Below are 14247 nucleotides of genomic sequence, written 5' to 3'. Positions count from 1 at the left end.
TGAACTCTTTCACCAGACGATGAGACCACAAAGACGTCCGCCCCGTGGTTCTGGTGTATCGGGAGATCGCAGCAAGATGAATCTTGATGGACGCGTGCGCCAGTCCAGCCTTGGCAGCGTCAGTAGGTACGGCAGTACTTGGGGAGCCGTAATCCGTAGAGGGTTAATCTTCTGTGCGTGGCACCAGACAGAGAACCTCTTCCATTTGTGTCCGTAGCATTTAAGAGTTGAGGACGCCCTGGCCTTTGCAAGAACCTCTCTGCAGTCGGCCGGTATGTCGTATCCTCCAAACTCTAACGCTGGAGGAGCCAGGCCTGCAAGTTCAGCGACTTCGGGTCGTGATGGAGGATGGCGCCTCCTTCCCTGGAGACAAGATTCGCGTCCACTGGCAGCTTGATTGACGGGGACGCTGACAAGTCCAGAAGGTCCGGGAACCATATCTGCCTCGGCCACGCAGGTGCGACGAGGATCATCCTGCACCGTGACCTCTTGAGCTGGTTGATGAGCCGGATCAGCAATGGCAATGGAGGGAACGCATATAGAAACAGGCCCTCCCAGGGGAACGAGAAAGCATCGCCCATGCTCCTCGGCTGGGGAAACCTGCTGGCGAACCTCCGGCACTTGGAGTTCGTCGCCGTCGCGAACAGATCGATCTGGGGTGTGCCCCACCGTCGGAAGAGGCGGTCCACTAGATCCTGTCGTAGTTCCCACTCGTGGCACGAGCGCAGCTCCCTGCTGAGTGAGTCGGCGATGGTGTTTTTTATCCCTGCCAGATGAAACGGCACCAGAAACATCCCTTGGGCGACGGCCCAATGCCACAGATCCTGCGCCTCCCTGGACAGGGCTGGGGACCTGGTTCCGCCCTGTTTCCTGATGTAGAACATGGTGGTGGTGTTGTCGGTGAAGATCCTCAACACCTTGCCCTTGAGGGACGGAAGGAAGGACCTGAGGGCCCAAAACACTGCACGGAGCTCCAGGAACTCCTGCAACGGGCGCATCCTGAGCCTGCACAGGGGGATGAGGTAAATGCAAGAAGACATTATTCCGAGGAGGGACTTGATGGACCTCACTCTGGCCGCGTCCGCAACCAGCATCTGCTGCACCTTGCCCAGAATGGCCCATGTCCTTTCCTCCGACGGATAGGCCAGAAGCGACACTGTGTCGAGCTTCGCTCCCAGAAACATTGCGTCTTGCGCGGGCACCAGGTGGGACTTGGCGTAGTTTATGGAGAATCCCAGGTCCGTGAGAAGTTGGACGGTCCTTGCCGTGTGCTCCACGGCGAGCTCCTTCGTCTTCGCTCGGATGAGCCAGTCGTCCAGGTAGGGGTAGACGTGGATCCCCTCTCGGCGCAGCTGCGCCGCCACCGGTGCGAGGCACTTGGTGAACACCGTGGGTGCCGACCTCAGTCCGAAGGGAAGGGCTCTGAACTGATAGTGACGCCCTTGGACCACGAACCTGAGAAACTTTCGGTGTCCCTTTAGGATGGGAATATGGAAGTAGGCATCCTCCAAATCCAAAGACGACAGGAAATCGCCCTCCTCCAGCTGACCCAGGACGTGTTGGAGGGTGACCATCGGAACTTCTGTGCCTTGATGAATTTGTTCAGTCGTCGTAGGTCCAGGATGGGACGCCATCCTCCCGTCTTCTTCTTCACGAGGAAGTTTCTTGAGTAAACTCCGGAGCCCCGAAGCCTCTTTGGGACGAGCTCGATGGCGCCCTTCCTGAGCATCGCCTTTACCTCCAAGAGACGTTGAGGGACGTGATGTTCTTTCCTGGCCACAGGGGGGACGCGCGGGCACCTCTTTAGAAACTCGAGCGCGTGACCCTGGGCTAGGGCGTCCAGCACCCAACGGTCGGTGGAGATGGACTCCCACACGCTGACGAAGCTCGCCAGCCGGCCTCCCACCGGGGTGCTTCTGTGGGGGCCCGACCCCACGGCCAGTTCAGTCCTGCTTCGACGAGGCTTTGCCGCCTTGACCTCCTTGGCGACGATGGCGGGGTCCGCCTGACTTGCCTCGTCCCCTTTAAGCTTCCTGCGACGACGAACGGGCCGCTTGACGGTAGGTGGAAAATCCGCCGCCGGAACCTTTGGAGGCACCCTGTTTGCCTCCGCCGCTCCGAAAGAGCGGCCGCCGTTGCTGGAGAACCCCAAGAGCCCGGGCCGTCTCCGTGTCTGCCATGATGGCTTGAAGGGAATCGTCCACTGTTTTCCCAAACAGGTTGTTTCCGTCGAATGGCATGTCCAAGACTCTGGTCTGCACGTCCTGACGGAAGTCAGTAGCCTTGAGCCATCCACGCCGCCTAAGGCACACGCCGTTGCCCAACTGGCGAAATCCAGTGTCAGCGATGTCCGTCGCAATCGTAATGGCGTGGTCCGATGCCACCTCTCCTTCCTGCAAGATCTCTAGGGCCTCTGCCCTCTTGTCGTCCGGTAGGAAGTCCAGCAGGGGGGCCAGTTTGTACCACAACTCCCTGTCGTAGCGGACTACGATAGCCAAGGCGTTGGCCGCCTTAATCGTCGTCGCTGCAGACGAGATGACCCTGCCTCCCATCGTATCCAATTTCTTTCCCTCGCCGTCCAGTGGGGAGGTCGACGTAGAGGCCGCGCCCCCCCGCTTTCTTCCTGGCCGCCGCGGAGACGACCGAGTCCGGGGTCGGCTGTGCCTGAAGGCACAAGGGGGCCGCGTCCGGGACCCGGTACTTCTTCTCGTACCGATCCCTTCTAGCCGGCGTCGTGGATGGGTTCTTGAGGAGGGCGAGGCTCTCATCCCAAATATCGTCCAGTAGAGGTACGGAGAGGACTGTCTTCCTCTTGGCCTCGCGCCGTTGATAAAGGAAACCTTCCTTCTTCTTCTCTTCCAGGCAGAGCTGGAAAAGCTCAGATTCCCTGGGGATCATGGAGTGAAACGATCCAATCTCGTCGGGCGGGGAAGCCCGGGTGGGAGGTGACGACGGCAGATCCTCGTCGTAAACCTCGTCGTCCGTACCCGTCGCGGCCGTGTCAGTCCCCGTATCATCCCCACGAGTTGTGGACGGGGAGGAGGGCTGAACAGGGCGCGATGGCTGAAAACGAGGTGGAGGATGAATCCTTCTTCTCTTAGGGGGAGGGCTCCCAGAAGGGCCTGGCTCCGGGTCCCCCGTCGAGAGCGGTTCCTCCGCTGGTGGTAACGGCAGTCTCGTCCTTATCTCCTAGCATAAGGACTGTATAGCCAACAAAATGGCCACCGAGTTGTCTTGCGGCACTGGTTGAGGGGATTCCGACAGGCGGTCAGGGGCCCCGTCGCACCCTCGACGTTATCGTCGTCTCCCACGTCGGGATCCCTCCCGACGGGCTGGTCTTCTTCCACGCCAACGCCGTGGCTTAAGACTTCGATCAGCTCTTCCTCAGAGGTTGAGGCCGAATCCACGAAGACCTCCTCCCCCCCCTTTTTCTTCTCCGTCGGAGGTTTCACGGAGGTCCTGTCGATGGGCATAAAAGAGGACTCCCTCCGCGGTGACGGGGAGACTCTGAGCCCCGAGGTCGCCACCACTGGTGTAGCCTCCACAGGCTGAGCCAGGGCCGCCGCGACTGTCTCGATAGAGGCCTTGGACGGATGGATTAAGGCTTTCACCACCTTAGGTGCGCTCACCGCCTTCTCCTTGGGGGGAGGGTCACTGCCTCGCTCTCCCTCCGATGGGGCCTTCGAGCTCGACGGGGGCCTCTCCAGGAGCTTCGCCGGGTGCTCGGCCTTCCTCTTACCCGAACCAGAGCGTTGGCTCGCGGTTGATGGCGCCGGGGAGGATGCGCCCTGCCTGGCGCCCGTAGAGCCCGACCGTTCGGCGCTCCCAGTGCCAGCGGACACGCGGTGCTTGGCCTTGTGTTGGACCCCCGTCGCCGGGGCGTCCTCAAAGGTCTTAGAAGACCGCTCGGATTTCTTCTTCTTCTCGCCTGACGGGCTCTTCCCTTCCAGCCAGTTGGCGAGACGTTGATGGCGGTCCTTCATGGTCTGCTCCGACATATTGCCGCAAAACGCACAGTCCTTCTCCACGTGCGTCTTGTCCTCATGTAGGCAGTACAGACAAAAGGAGTGTTCGTCCTCCTTAAAGACATTCTGGAGCTGGCATCCAGGGCAGACCCTGAACAGCTTTCCGGGCGTCGAGCTTCCCTTCTCCTGGGCCATGTCCGAGATGGGCCTGAGAAACTTCTGGAGTCCTCCAAAAGCGTGGCTCGACAAAATCTTCACCCTTGAGGGGCGTAGACGAATCCGACACGGGTCCCCGTTGATCGGATGAAGAAACGGTGGAGCTTGAGGCTCTTTTGACCGAAAAATCGAAGTTTTTGAGAAAAAAACGTGAACAAATAGCACTAACGCTCGAAAGCAATAGCACGAGGATCCCAACACTTGAACGTGCGGTAAAAATCTGAAGATGGCTGCCAGAGGCGGGGCTTAGGTAGAGGGCAGTCATTGGCTGTGGTCAGTATGACGCAGAGATCAGTGATTGGTTACTACTACGAAAGACAGATCAGAAACGAAACTGATACTGTTTTTTTTCTTTACCGAGGATTCCCAGCCTGACGACGGGGAATATTCATGAGCATGTGAATCCATGCCAGACCCCATGCTGGAGAAAATCTATTATGACAGTGGAGGCTGTGTATTGCCCTCACGGGTGCCTCTGTGGTATAACTAGACCAACCTACATTTTGGCTTTCTAGAAAAAAACAGGAAGGGACTTGAGATGTTTGTATCCTGATCAGAGCACAGACAGTTTGTTACTCTTGCTGGTGTCTGGCTCAGATCAAACAATAGGATAAGATCATAATTATAATCTAAAAGAGGGGTTACAATATTGGGTACACAGACTGTATGTTACCCTTTCCTGTTATTTTAGTGACATCTCTAGTGTATTAAAGTGCATATTTCCATACATTGAAATAACATCTCATAATTAAAAAGCAAACATATTTAAATAAATAGCCCACAATTTCACAAATAGAGTCATTAGATGGTAAAAAACAACAAAGGGTTAAAGATTAAAATGCAGGAGGTTAGATAAGACAATCATATGTTAAAACCCACACGTTTTGAGCACAGTATCTTTAAAGTTAAAATTGTCACCTATTCCCTTCCTTGATCTTGTTAGTCATATTTTTAGGATCCCTACAGCCCATAAGTATTGTTAATGTTTCCATAAAAATCACAAATTTTAAATTGATACATTTTGCATACCAATGAAAGCAACACACTATAAATGCATATCATTCTCTCTTATTTTCCAAAGAAATGTGTTATATGAAACTAAGATAAAAGAAAATATACTTGTTGGAAAAATCAATAAAAAATATAGGTGCAAAGAACTGCAATCTGATGTGTGGGCATCCAAATCGTACATAGTGTACTGAAAACCTGGACTTATTGTTTTTGCACACCGCCTACAGAAAAATAGAATAGAAATTAGTGGGAAAGTTTCACAATCAAAAAATCTGGAATAAGCAGAGATATACATACAACACAGTATAATAATCATGATAATCATAGGGTTTAAGATCCCAGGAATACATATAATTCTTCGTCACGATTGTGACCTCCCGGATATTTAGTGTTAAAATCTACTATGTATCTTGATTCCATTTGTCTCAATGTCTGCAATCTGTCCCCTCCTCTTGGATGGATTCCCACTGAATCAATGACAAAATACTTAAATGATCTAATGTCATTTTGGTGAACCTCTTCGAAATGTTTGGCAAGTGGATAGGACATGTCGTGATTCTTGATTGCACGTAGATGTTGTAATATTCGTAGCCTGGCTTCCAATTTTGTGCTGCCAATGTACCATAGGTCACATGCACACGTAATCACATAAATAAATTGTGTGAAACACCTCAGATCTTGTTTGATCTTAACTTCTTTCTTAGTTCGAGGGTGTAAGATAGCTTTGGTGTTCATTCCGTGACGGCATGCTTTACATTTGGCACAGGTATAAAAACCTGATAGTTTTGTGGTTAGCCAGGTATTGGTGCTTTGTTTGGGTGACTGAAACATGCTGGGTGATAGTTTTGTTTGTATAGATGATGGTTTCCTATACGTTATGGTGGCATGTGACGGCAGGTGTGGACTAATAGCAGGGTCTTGTTTCAAAAGGTACCAATGTTTGGTCAAGATCTGTTTTGTTTCTATATATATGGGGATCAGCCAATGCTTGAAAGACTGTACTTTAACGTTCGGGTATTAAACACCTGTTACGGGTCTTGTTAGTGAAATACTAATCAGTCTCTTGTTCATATAACACTCTATCCACCACAGCCCTCAGTTCATGGCTAAACTTGAGGTTAGAATTTCAATTTTGTAGGCTGGATCTAAGGTACACTGTATCTCTCTCAAGGTCTTGCTTATAGTTTTAACAGTAGCAGTGTGTACTGTCGACCCCCGTATGTTATAAACAGTCTTCAATGTTTTAAAGACTCTATTATGGTCCAACATGTCACATATCTTTCAAATAGTTTGTGACATATATGAATCATGGAGATATCTGTGCGCATCTTGTTGTGGGTCCTGGTAACGTGACCGTAACAATCATGTTTTAAACACTCCTTTACCACTGCAGCTGTTACACAATGAACAGACACCTCCCCCTACAGTCACATTTTTTATATCCGTCTTTCAATTTATTAGCAGCTCCTCTGCAAATACACAATCCTTACCCATGTCCCGACTTTGCACATAGGTTTGTTCTCTATGTTTTGACCAGCAGAGGCAATTGATGCTCACAGCTGTTGGAGACACGACATCTCTGTCTGCATGACTTTTTCAACATTTTGCTCGGGGAAAAGGGAACATTACCTTTTACAATTCAAAGAGGAGAGCTAGCAAACACATGTATTACAGATCACTTCATACTTTGCAACATCCTCATCGCCTTCATTATACATGGTTTCTGCAGCAACATCGTTCTCAAGTGGTTGCGTAAAGATTTCTTCTAATTCCGCCATATCTTCTATAAGGGTGCAGTGGGAAGGCTTGGACACAACAGATGAATATTCTTGGCTATAAACGTTTAGCAAGCCATAAAAGGGTTGGAAAAATGCCTCTATATCCCTAAATTCTAGGAGGTGGTTCCCTGTCTCAAAGGAAACTAAGGAATATGTTAGGATGTCAAAACAAACAGTCTGTTACCGTTGTGTCCCAAAACCACACTTCTGTCTGCAACACTAATAACCTAAATCAACTGTGTAGGGTTGGTTTCTTCCAAAGTAAAGTGTTTATAATAACTCTTGCTACCAGAAAATGTCCCAATGTCTTGGGTGGTTCAAAAGACATAATAAATGTTCTACCAGGTGAAAGTCCCAGGTCTCTAGAGGTTTGCTTCTTTCCCTTGAATTCCTTCTGGTTCTACTTGCCTTTCTCTAGGGGTCCCAAAGAGCCTGTATCTTCTCAGGTAATTGTCACTGTAATTTATGGTATGCACAGGTTTGATTGAAAAAGAAAAAACGAAAATGGCAAATGTGTTAGAATTCCATCTGTACGAAAAAAACAAACAGCTGAAAATTTCTAATAAATTTACCATTTAGTGCCTTTATAGTGAACAAAGGGAGCGAGGGTGTCACCCGCACCGTTGTTCACTTTAAAGAGATGCAGGAGACGGCTGGACACAAGGAGGTGTGCCGGCTACAGGTAAGTAAGGGGGTGAGGAGAAGTAGGTTATCAGAAATGTTCGGGGGAGTGAAAACCAAAAGTAATTTTTGTTCAAATGACTTTTGGTTTTTTCCTCCCTCGAACATTTCTAATTCGATTAATTCACATAAATGTTATACATTCAAAACAGTATCTCTTGTCTTCAGGGTCCTCGACCCTCCTATTCTCAAACACTCTTTTGCGTGCAAGCCCCAGATTTGGTGCTTCCTTCAGGGACTCCATAAGGGTTTGGTTGCTTGCTTTGGTCGGCGGCGTCCCTGGCGATAAGTTTCTCTTCAGTTTCTCCTTGGCGGCTGCCCCGCCATTCCCTTCTACCTTTGAGGAGCAGGACTTCACTTCCCGGCAGCTTCCCAGGGTTAAGGACGCCAAGAGGTTTGTTCAGAACGTGTACAAAGCAGGTCCTCGTCCTCTCCCGCTCTGCTCTGTGCACAGTGTCTCCTGCTTCAGTTCCCGGTATGCCAGGTAGGCTCCTGCCCAACTTCCGCGCTCGAGGACTGTTCTTTGCGTCTTGCTTTCCTACTACATTTTTGTATTTCTCTGGGCCAATTGAATACGGTGAAAGACTAGACCATACTTTCCAGTTCTCTGGAGTAATCATCAAACTCCTGTTCCTCTTCTTCGTCACAGTAGCGATGGAACAGTTACATGGGAAGCATTTAGTCTTTCCAGGGTTATTAGTCAGCTCTCTCATATTAAGTAGTTTAGCCTTACAATAACATATATGAACACTGCCAGGAGACATTGAGGGAGAACTTAATTTGGGTAAGAAGGGAGGGTCTACTAAGTCGGTGGGATAACGCGCCCTCTGGCAATGGTTGTCCCCAATCCCATAAGGGGCATCCTCTGCCATGTGACCCTCCCCCAATGCACCACTCCCCGGGGCATTATTGTACTGTGGATGCACCGCTCTGACCCAATGGGAAAGAGCTCCCCCTAGGGGAGACGGGATGACATCATCAGATTCATCACACTTCATAGAAACCACTATCGTTTCCGTCCTTTATTACAACGTCTATGTACAAAAATGGTACCTCGGGGGTCTCCCGCTGAATCTCTCCCTCCACACCATCGATAGCCACCTCGGTTTCCCAATTAAAAAGTTTCTTGTCCTGATAGGGGATTTCACCGGAATTATGAGCTGTCAGAGGTTGTTATTGTTTGACAACATCCATCATCCAGTCACAAACATCCTCAACCGTTGCTTTCAGGCTTTGCGGGGTATAGCAAACATTCCCTGCTGTTATTCACTCTCTTAAAAGTTGTTTCGACATGTCAGTAGACATCTTGTATCAGTTTATAGATAAATGCATGCTTTGAAAAGATAAGCCGCTGTGTGCCCTTTAAATAGAGATCAGAATCCTTGTACCACCCCCTATCACAGAAGGGTCCCCCGGCTTATAAGCCGCATGGTTTCTGTGCCGGCCAGGACATGCCCAGCGGTGTGGCAGCTGTTTGGACCACTAGTGACATGCCCAGACATGTCCGCCAGAGTAGCAGCTGTTCAGATCTTTAGGAACAGCCACTGACCTTCCACCCGCACGCCCCGCCCGGATGGGGGACCCCCCCATATCATATGTTTTAGGGCAAAAAAATTACCTTGAACCCAAAAATATTTTTAGATAAAAAAGACATTAAATTAACATTCATATAAAAAATAAATAAAATAAACATTCATATTAAAAAGAAATGAAAAAGAAATCTTTTTTAATATTAAAAAAATGTTTGATGAAAAAGAAGGGTGGGGCATCATGACCTTGGTTCAACCTCCTAGGGACCACCTGTCATCTTTGACAAAAGGTATCACTACATACCACTCCAATCGTAACGGTAATTGTAGTAGTTTGTTCTACCACGAGGAAGCCAAATATGAAAAGGATGTGCCTCCAATTCTATGGAAATCACCTGTATTGGGGGCAGACATGCCCGGTAACGGCCCGCCAGCCCGAGTCTAGGCAGGCCTGAGCAAAGCAAGGGCCTCAGCGAGGGCTGTATTTCCAGAACTTTTGAATTTCAGGATTTCAGCACCTATATAAGTTGTTTATGTTAAGAAACTTCACATGCTAAAATATTGCTGCTGTGCGTCTATGGTTAAATTTCGATTAAAGAAACACATAGCTAAAAGAATGTTTTTGTTATTTATTCTTAAAAATTTCTAACCCTATAGAAAGGCTAGTCTTACCCTACGTGTAGGTGTCTATCCCTAATGTTCAGGTGATGCACTGCCCATCTAGAAAAGTGGATAGGAAAGAGACTGACCCTCAACCAAGTCTACAATATCTCGCAAAACATGACTGCATGTGTCATAATGTCAGTAAGAACCATTGTCTTAAAAATCCTGATGTGTGGGACAGGAAGGAAATCAGTCATTTTATTTTTCTTTCCTATATGTGCCCAGAGCAGGAACAGTTAAAAGAGGATGATTTAGTCCCCTTTGTTATTTATAAACAAGACTCATTTCCAGGGTATCTCTAATATTTGTGAGCTATCCCCAGTGCTTAGCGTTAACCAATTTCAGCGACATTCATCAATTCGGTCACCTCCTTCAGGACAAGCTACACCCAACAGGGGTGAGCGTACTAGATCTTGTTTTGATGGTTAAGATCTTTGTTGTGTTATTCAACCGACCAGTGATTATTTGTGGGCATCCTTAATCATTATGAGTTCATGGTAATTACAAGCTTTCTTTCTGCAGGAGAAAGGCATGGCATATACTCATTGTTTCTGCTCAGAATGTGGTGGTCCAAGCATTCTCATTTCCATTGAAGGTCAGGACTTCTATTTTGTTAGAGTACATTTTTGGTAAGTTCTTGTCCATCCATCCATTTTACTTTCCAGACAGCAGGCTCCTGGTCACCTGACAAAGAGACCAGAATTGAGGTATTTTCTGCATAATACAAAGAGTGACGGAGGCGGGTTCTATACATCAATCGCATATTATAGGTAGTAGCTTGTGATGGGTTAAAGTGACTCTACATCTTGAATATCTGTAGTCCAATTATAATGTATGGGTGTTAAGTGTGGTTCTTATCCATCTTGATGAGTTGTTGTTACTGTTCTGGGCTCTATTTTATGATTGTGGGGTGGTCTGGTGTCAGAGCCTTATATTTTTATTGGCCAAAAAGGTTGGGGATAGTGAGCCGACTGGTTTCGGTCTCCAAGGTGCCCTTAAATTAAGTGTTGTTTACAGATGTTTTGCACATGTCAGTGAGGCTGATCAGAATGCGTCAGTCTTTATTTGGGCCTGCTTGTGAGGGTGGTGCTCTGATCAGTCTTTGCATACAGATTTGTGATTACTATTGTGTTGTCAAAATCCAAGTGGCCCATCCCTTGGGGGTTGCAGAACCATGACGGTTCCTCTGAGTGGTTCTGGTGGGTCTTACGAGTCCCAGCCTGGTGTGGCTAGAGGTTGAACGTTCTCCTTTGTCTGGTCTTTACAGGGTGCTTGATTGAATTTTGCACTCTTGTGAACAGAGAGGTTTTTGATAGATGTTCCGAGTACTAGGTGATCATCCTTTTGTGTGGTGTCACCTGGGCATTGAGTTTCATAGTTTGGTTGATAGGAAAGAGAAGAAGAATCCTCAAGGTATTGACTTCATCAGCTTGTGAAGGATGAAGGGCCAAGATCACCATGCCAGAATTCAAATGTGTAACTTTAGGTTCTCAAGAGTGACAGAAATGAAAATGGCGTGAAAAGCTACATTATATCCAAAATGTAATTATTTGCAATAGAAATGCATACAATATAAACATGAAATTATTCAGGAAGAAGACATTGAGAAGTAGTAACTGATCAAGATATCTTTTTTTAAATGATCATCACATGGCACCATTTCTCACTGCAACAGTCTATGTTACCTTTGCAGAATAGAGAGTGCTTCACTGGCCTGCATTCGCCTCAGGAAGAGAGCTTGGATGTAGACTGAGATGTATCTCTCCAGATGCTGGTTCATCACCAGGAACTCAGAATATCCCTCTTCAAAGGGGTTGTGCTCTCTATGACAAGACAAGAACAAATTGCTGCAACAAATGTAATGATCTTGCAATCTCATGTCAAGGGAACAATTTTGTTCACAAAAGCATGTAACAGAATGCTATTTCGGAAAGAGCTCAAAACACTGTTAACAAAATTCCAGAGAGCATGGCCTACATCCAGCCACGCCTTTCACCCTGCAATAATAGTCTTGGCATCATGCTCCTGCCAACATGCATATGAGGGGATGCGAGCACACGGTTCCAGACCATTCCCATAGCTGCTCGGTCTGCCCTTTTGGTCCATGAGAATTTACATCTTTTACCTGCAGACACTGCCTTAGAGAGTAAGACAGTTATTAAGCAAACCACGTGCCCAGGATCCTCTCCCCAGACTGCCTCAAGCAATCATATATTTCTTATACATGGTATCTAGATACAGTTGGCGCTAGGGCTTATCAACTTATTACTCAACATCAATTTGTCTGAAAACACTCAGCATGTGCTCATTGATTAAAGTCAGAGTGTTACACTTACTGAGTATATCAGCCTGCATCTCCTTTAAAGACCCCACCTCCCGAAGTCTTAATCCCACATAGCCTGGCAATATCCCTGTGGTATACATTTCACTACCTGCAGCAAATAGGACTGATTGAGCATTTGAATACCACCCACTGTACTGTCTTTCACCACTGATCTTGACAGCACACGGGTTAAATAGACTGCCAGAAGAGGTAGGTTATGAGGAGGGGCATGAACCACAAGTGATTGGATTCAAATCTCGGTCAAGCGGGCAGATTATTCCAATGAAGAGGGCATCAAATGCTGAATTGTCTTCCTTCATGGGGGAAGCCCGAAAAGCATGGCACTGCAAGGAGCCTTTTGCCATAAGATTGAAAATGAGGGCAAGTTGTTGCGACACTTACAGGGACTAGTAGATGTAGAGGGAGGAAGCTTTGGGGAAAGACGGATCCCTGCGCTATCTCGGTATAGGTCTATAAGCTCCTGCTGCCATTCCAGGGTTCCTGCGGGACAATGCTCCCGAAGTCCTGTGAGTTTACAAGAAGAGGCGGGTGCTGAAACCCTGCATTGTAATAGGCGCTGGGTATAGTGTTTTTCACTGATTCATGATATTTCCTTCAGGGTAGGTAAAAAGATAAGCCCTGAGCCTGTCGTGTATGCGTGGTACAGGTTTTAATTGGCACACGGTTGCTGTGTTAATGAGCAACGTAATTGCCAGTAACGTGAAAAAAAGCCAACACGTGTTTCGACCAATGGGTCTTTGTCAAGGCAGTGGAGTATCTTGCAAAAGGGATGGTCCTTGGTTAAGGTGCTGGGTGGCATCGGTAAGGCCAGGGGGCCTCTGCATTCACGCTCGGCAGTGACGGGGTCGAAACACATGTTTTTGTCATGTTACTGGCAATTACGTTCCACAGACTGGTCAGGGGACACTTGACTGAAATTTTGGCCTTGACACAAGGAACCTTGGCAGAGCCGGTACTATGGGGCCTTGGATGTTTAAGGACGAATGGCACCTCTATTCAATTTCTTGCACAATTCTTTTTACTAAAATTAATACTATTTCAAATTTGTGACTGTATGTTTTCTAGATATTTTGTTAGGATTTTGCACGCATTCGGATAGACACAGTTTTCCCTCCTTGAGTGATCCCCTTCACTCACTTTGGGCCTTCGGTGCCTTGCACTTTTACATACGTTGTGAACCTCTAGTTGGTCCTTTTTAATGGTATACAATGTATTTCTATTACGATGTACTTTATGTGTAACACATTGAGCCAATATTTGGTATAGGCTTATAGAGTCTGAATATGAATTTTATCTATTTTGTGATATAATAATAAAATGACAATATATATTTTTAATAAAATGACACAAAATTGTTTGATGGTCTTTTTGGTCTCTCTGTGGGATCTTTCTATTTAATTTCTGTCTGTTTAACACTAATGTATTAGATTATTTTGTTCCGCTTGACATGACCCCTGTTTGATGCCTTTGATGTTTACTGGACATCCTGTCCCTTAAATTAGCCTCCAAAGGAGGAACCTCGGCAAAGCCGGTAACAGAGGAGTTACGGTCAACGACCTCTCCCTGTGCCCCCTCAACAGAACCGGTAACACCGCGAGTGCGGGAAAGATGAGGAATCCACCTCACAGACAAGACCTTAACAGGCCTCTCAGTTCTGCTGGTAAACACCTTAGCCTGTGAAGAGAAACCTCGGAACAGAGTCCGGTCTTAATAGCTCCCCCGAGAGGGGCCTAGAGTTGTATTTCGGTACCGGTACAGAAAGCCTCAACAGAGGCCTCAGGGCGCATCCCGGTGTCTGTGCGGGAAGCTCCTAACAAGGAGGACCTGATCGGTGAACCTCGGATCGTGATCCGGTACAGGCATGCCCCTCGTGGAGACCCTCAGAGAAAACCCTGGTACGCCTATTCGGCCTGAGAGGCACCTCAGGGATATGCCCGGTAGTAGAACTTATGAAGCCCCTCCCGGACCTGGAGGACCCCGGGATGGAGTACCCCAGCCGGGGTGCCCTGAAAAGTAAAGAACTTACTGTGCGTCTCTTCTTTCCGTCAATGAAGAGTTGG

At 47.7% G+C, this 14247-nt stretch overlaps 1 protein-coding gene across 1 annotated transcript in view; it reads right to left on the bottom strand.

Annotated features, from left to right (window-relative positions):
- Positions 1-14247, bottom strand: part of LOC138452855 (uncharacterized) — a 1928742-nt gene that overhangs the window by 1563319 nt on the left and 351176 nt on the right. Inside the window, exon 14 of the mRNA XM_069605205.1 lies at positions 11529-11666. Within this exon, the coding sequence (XP_069461306.1) occupies positions 11529-11666 (138 nt within the window). The remainder of the gene's footprint in view (positions 1-11528; positions 11667-14247) is intronic.

This window comes from Ambystoma mexicanum, chromosome 4p, assembly GCF_040938575.1.
Source record: "Ambystoma mexicanum isolate Mex_15411 chromosome 4p, UKY_AmexF1_1, whole genome shotgun sequence".
Classification (NCBI taxonomy): domain Eukaryota; kingdom Metazoa; phylum Chordata; class Amphibia; order Caudata; family Ambystomatidae; genus Ambystoma; species Ambystoma mexicanum.
The sequence above is the reverse complement of the archived record's forward strand: the minus strand, read 5'-3'. Positions and strand labels throughout refer to the sequence as shown.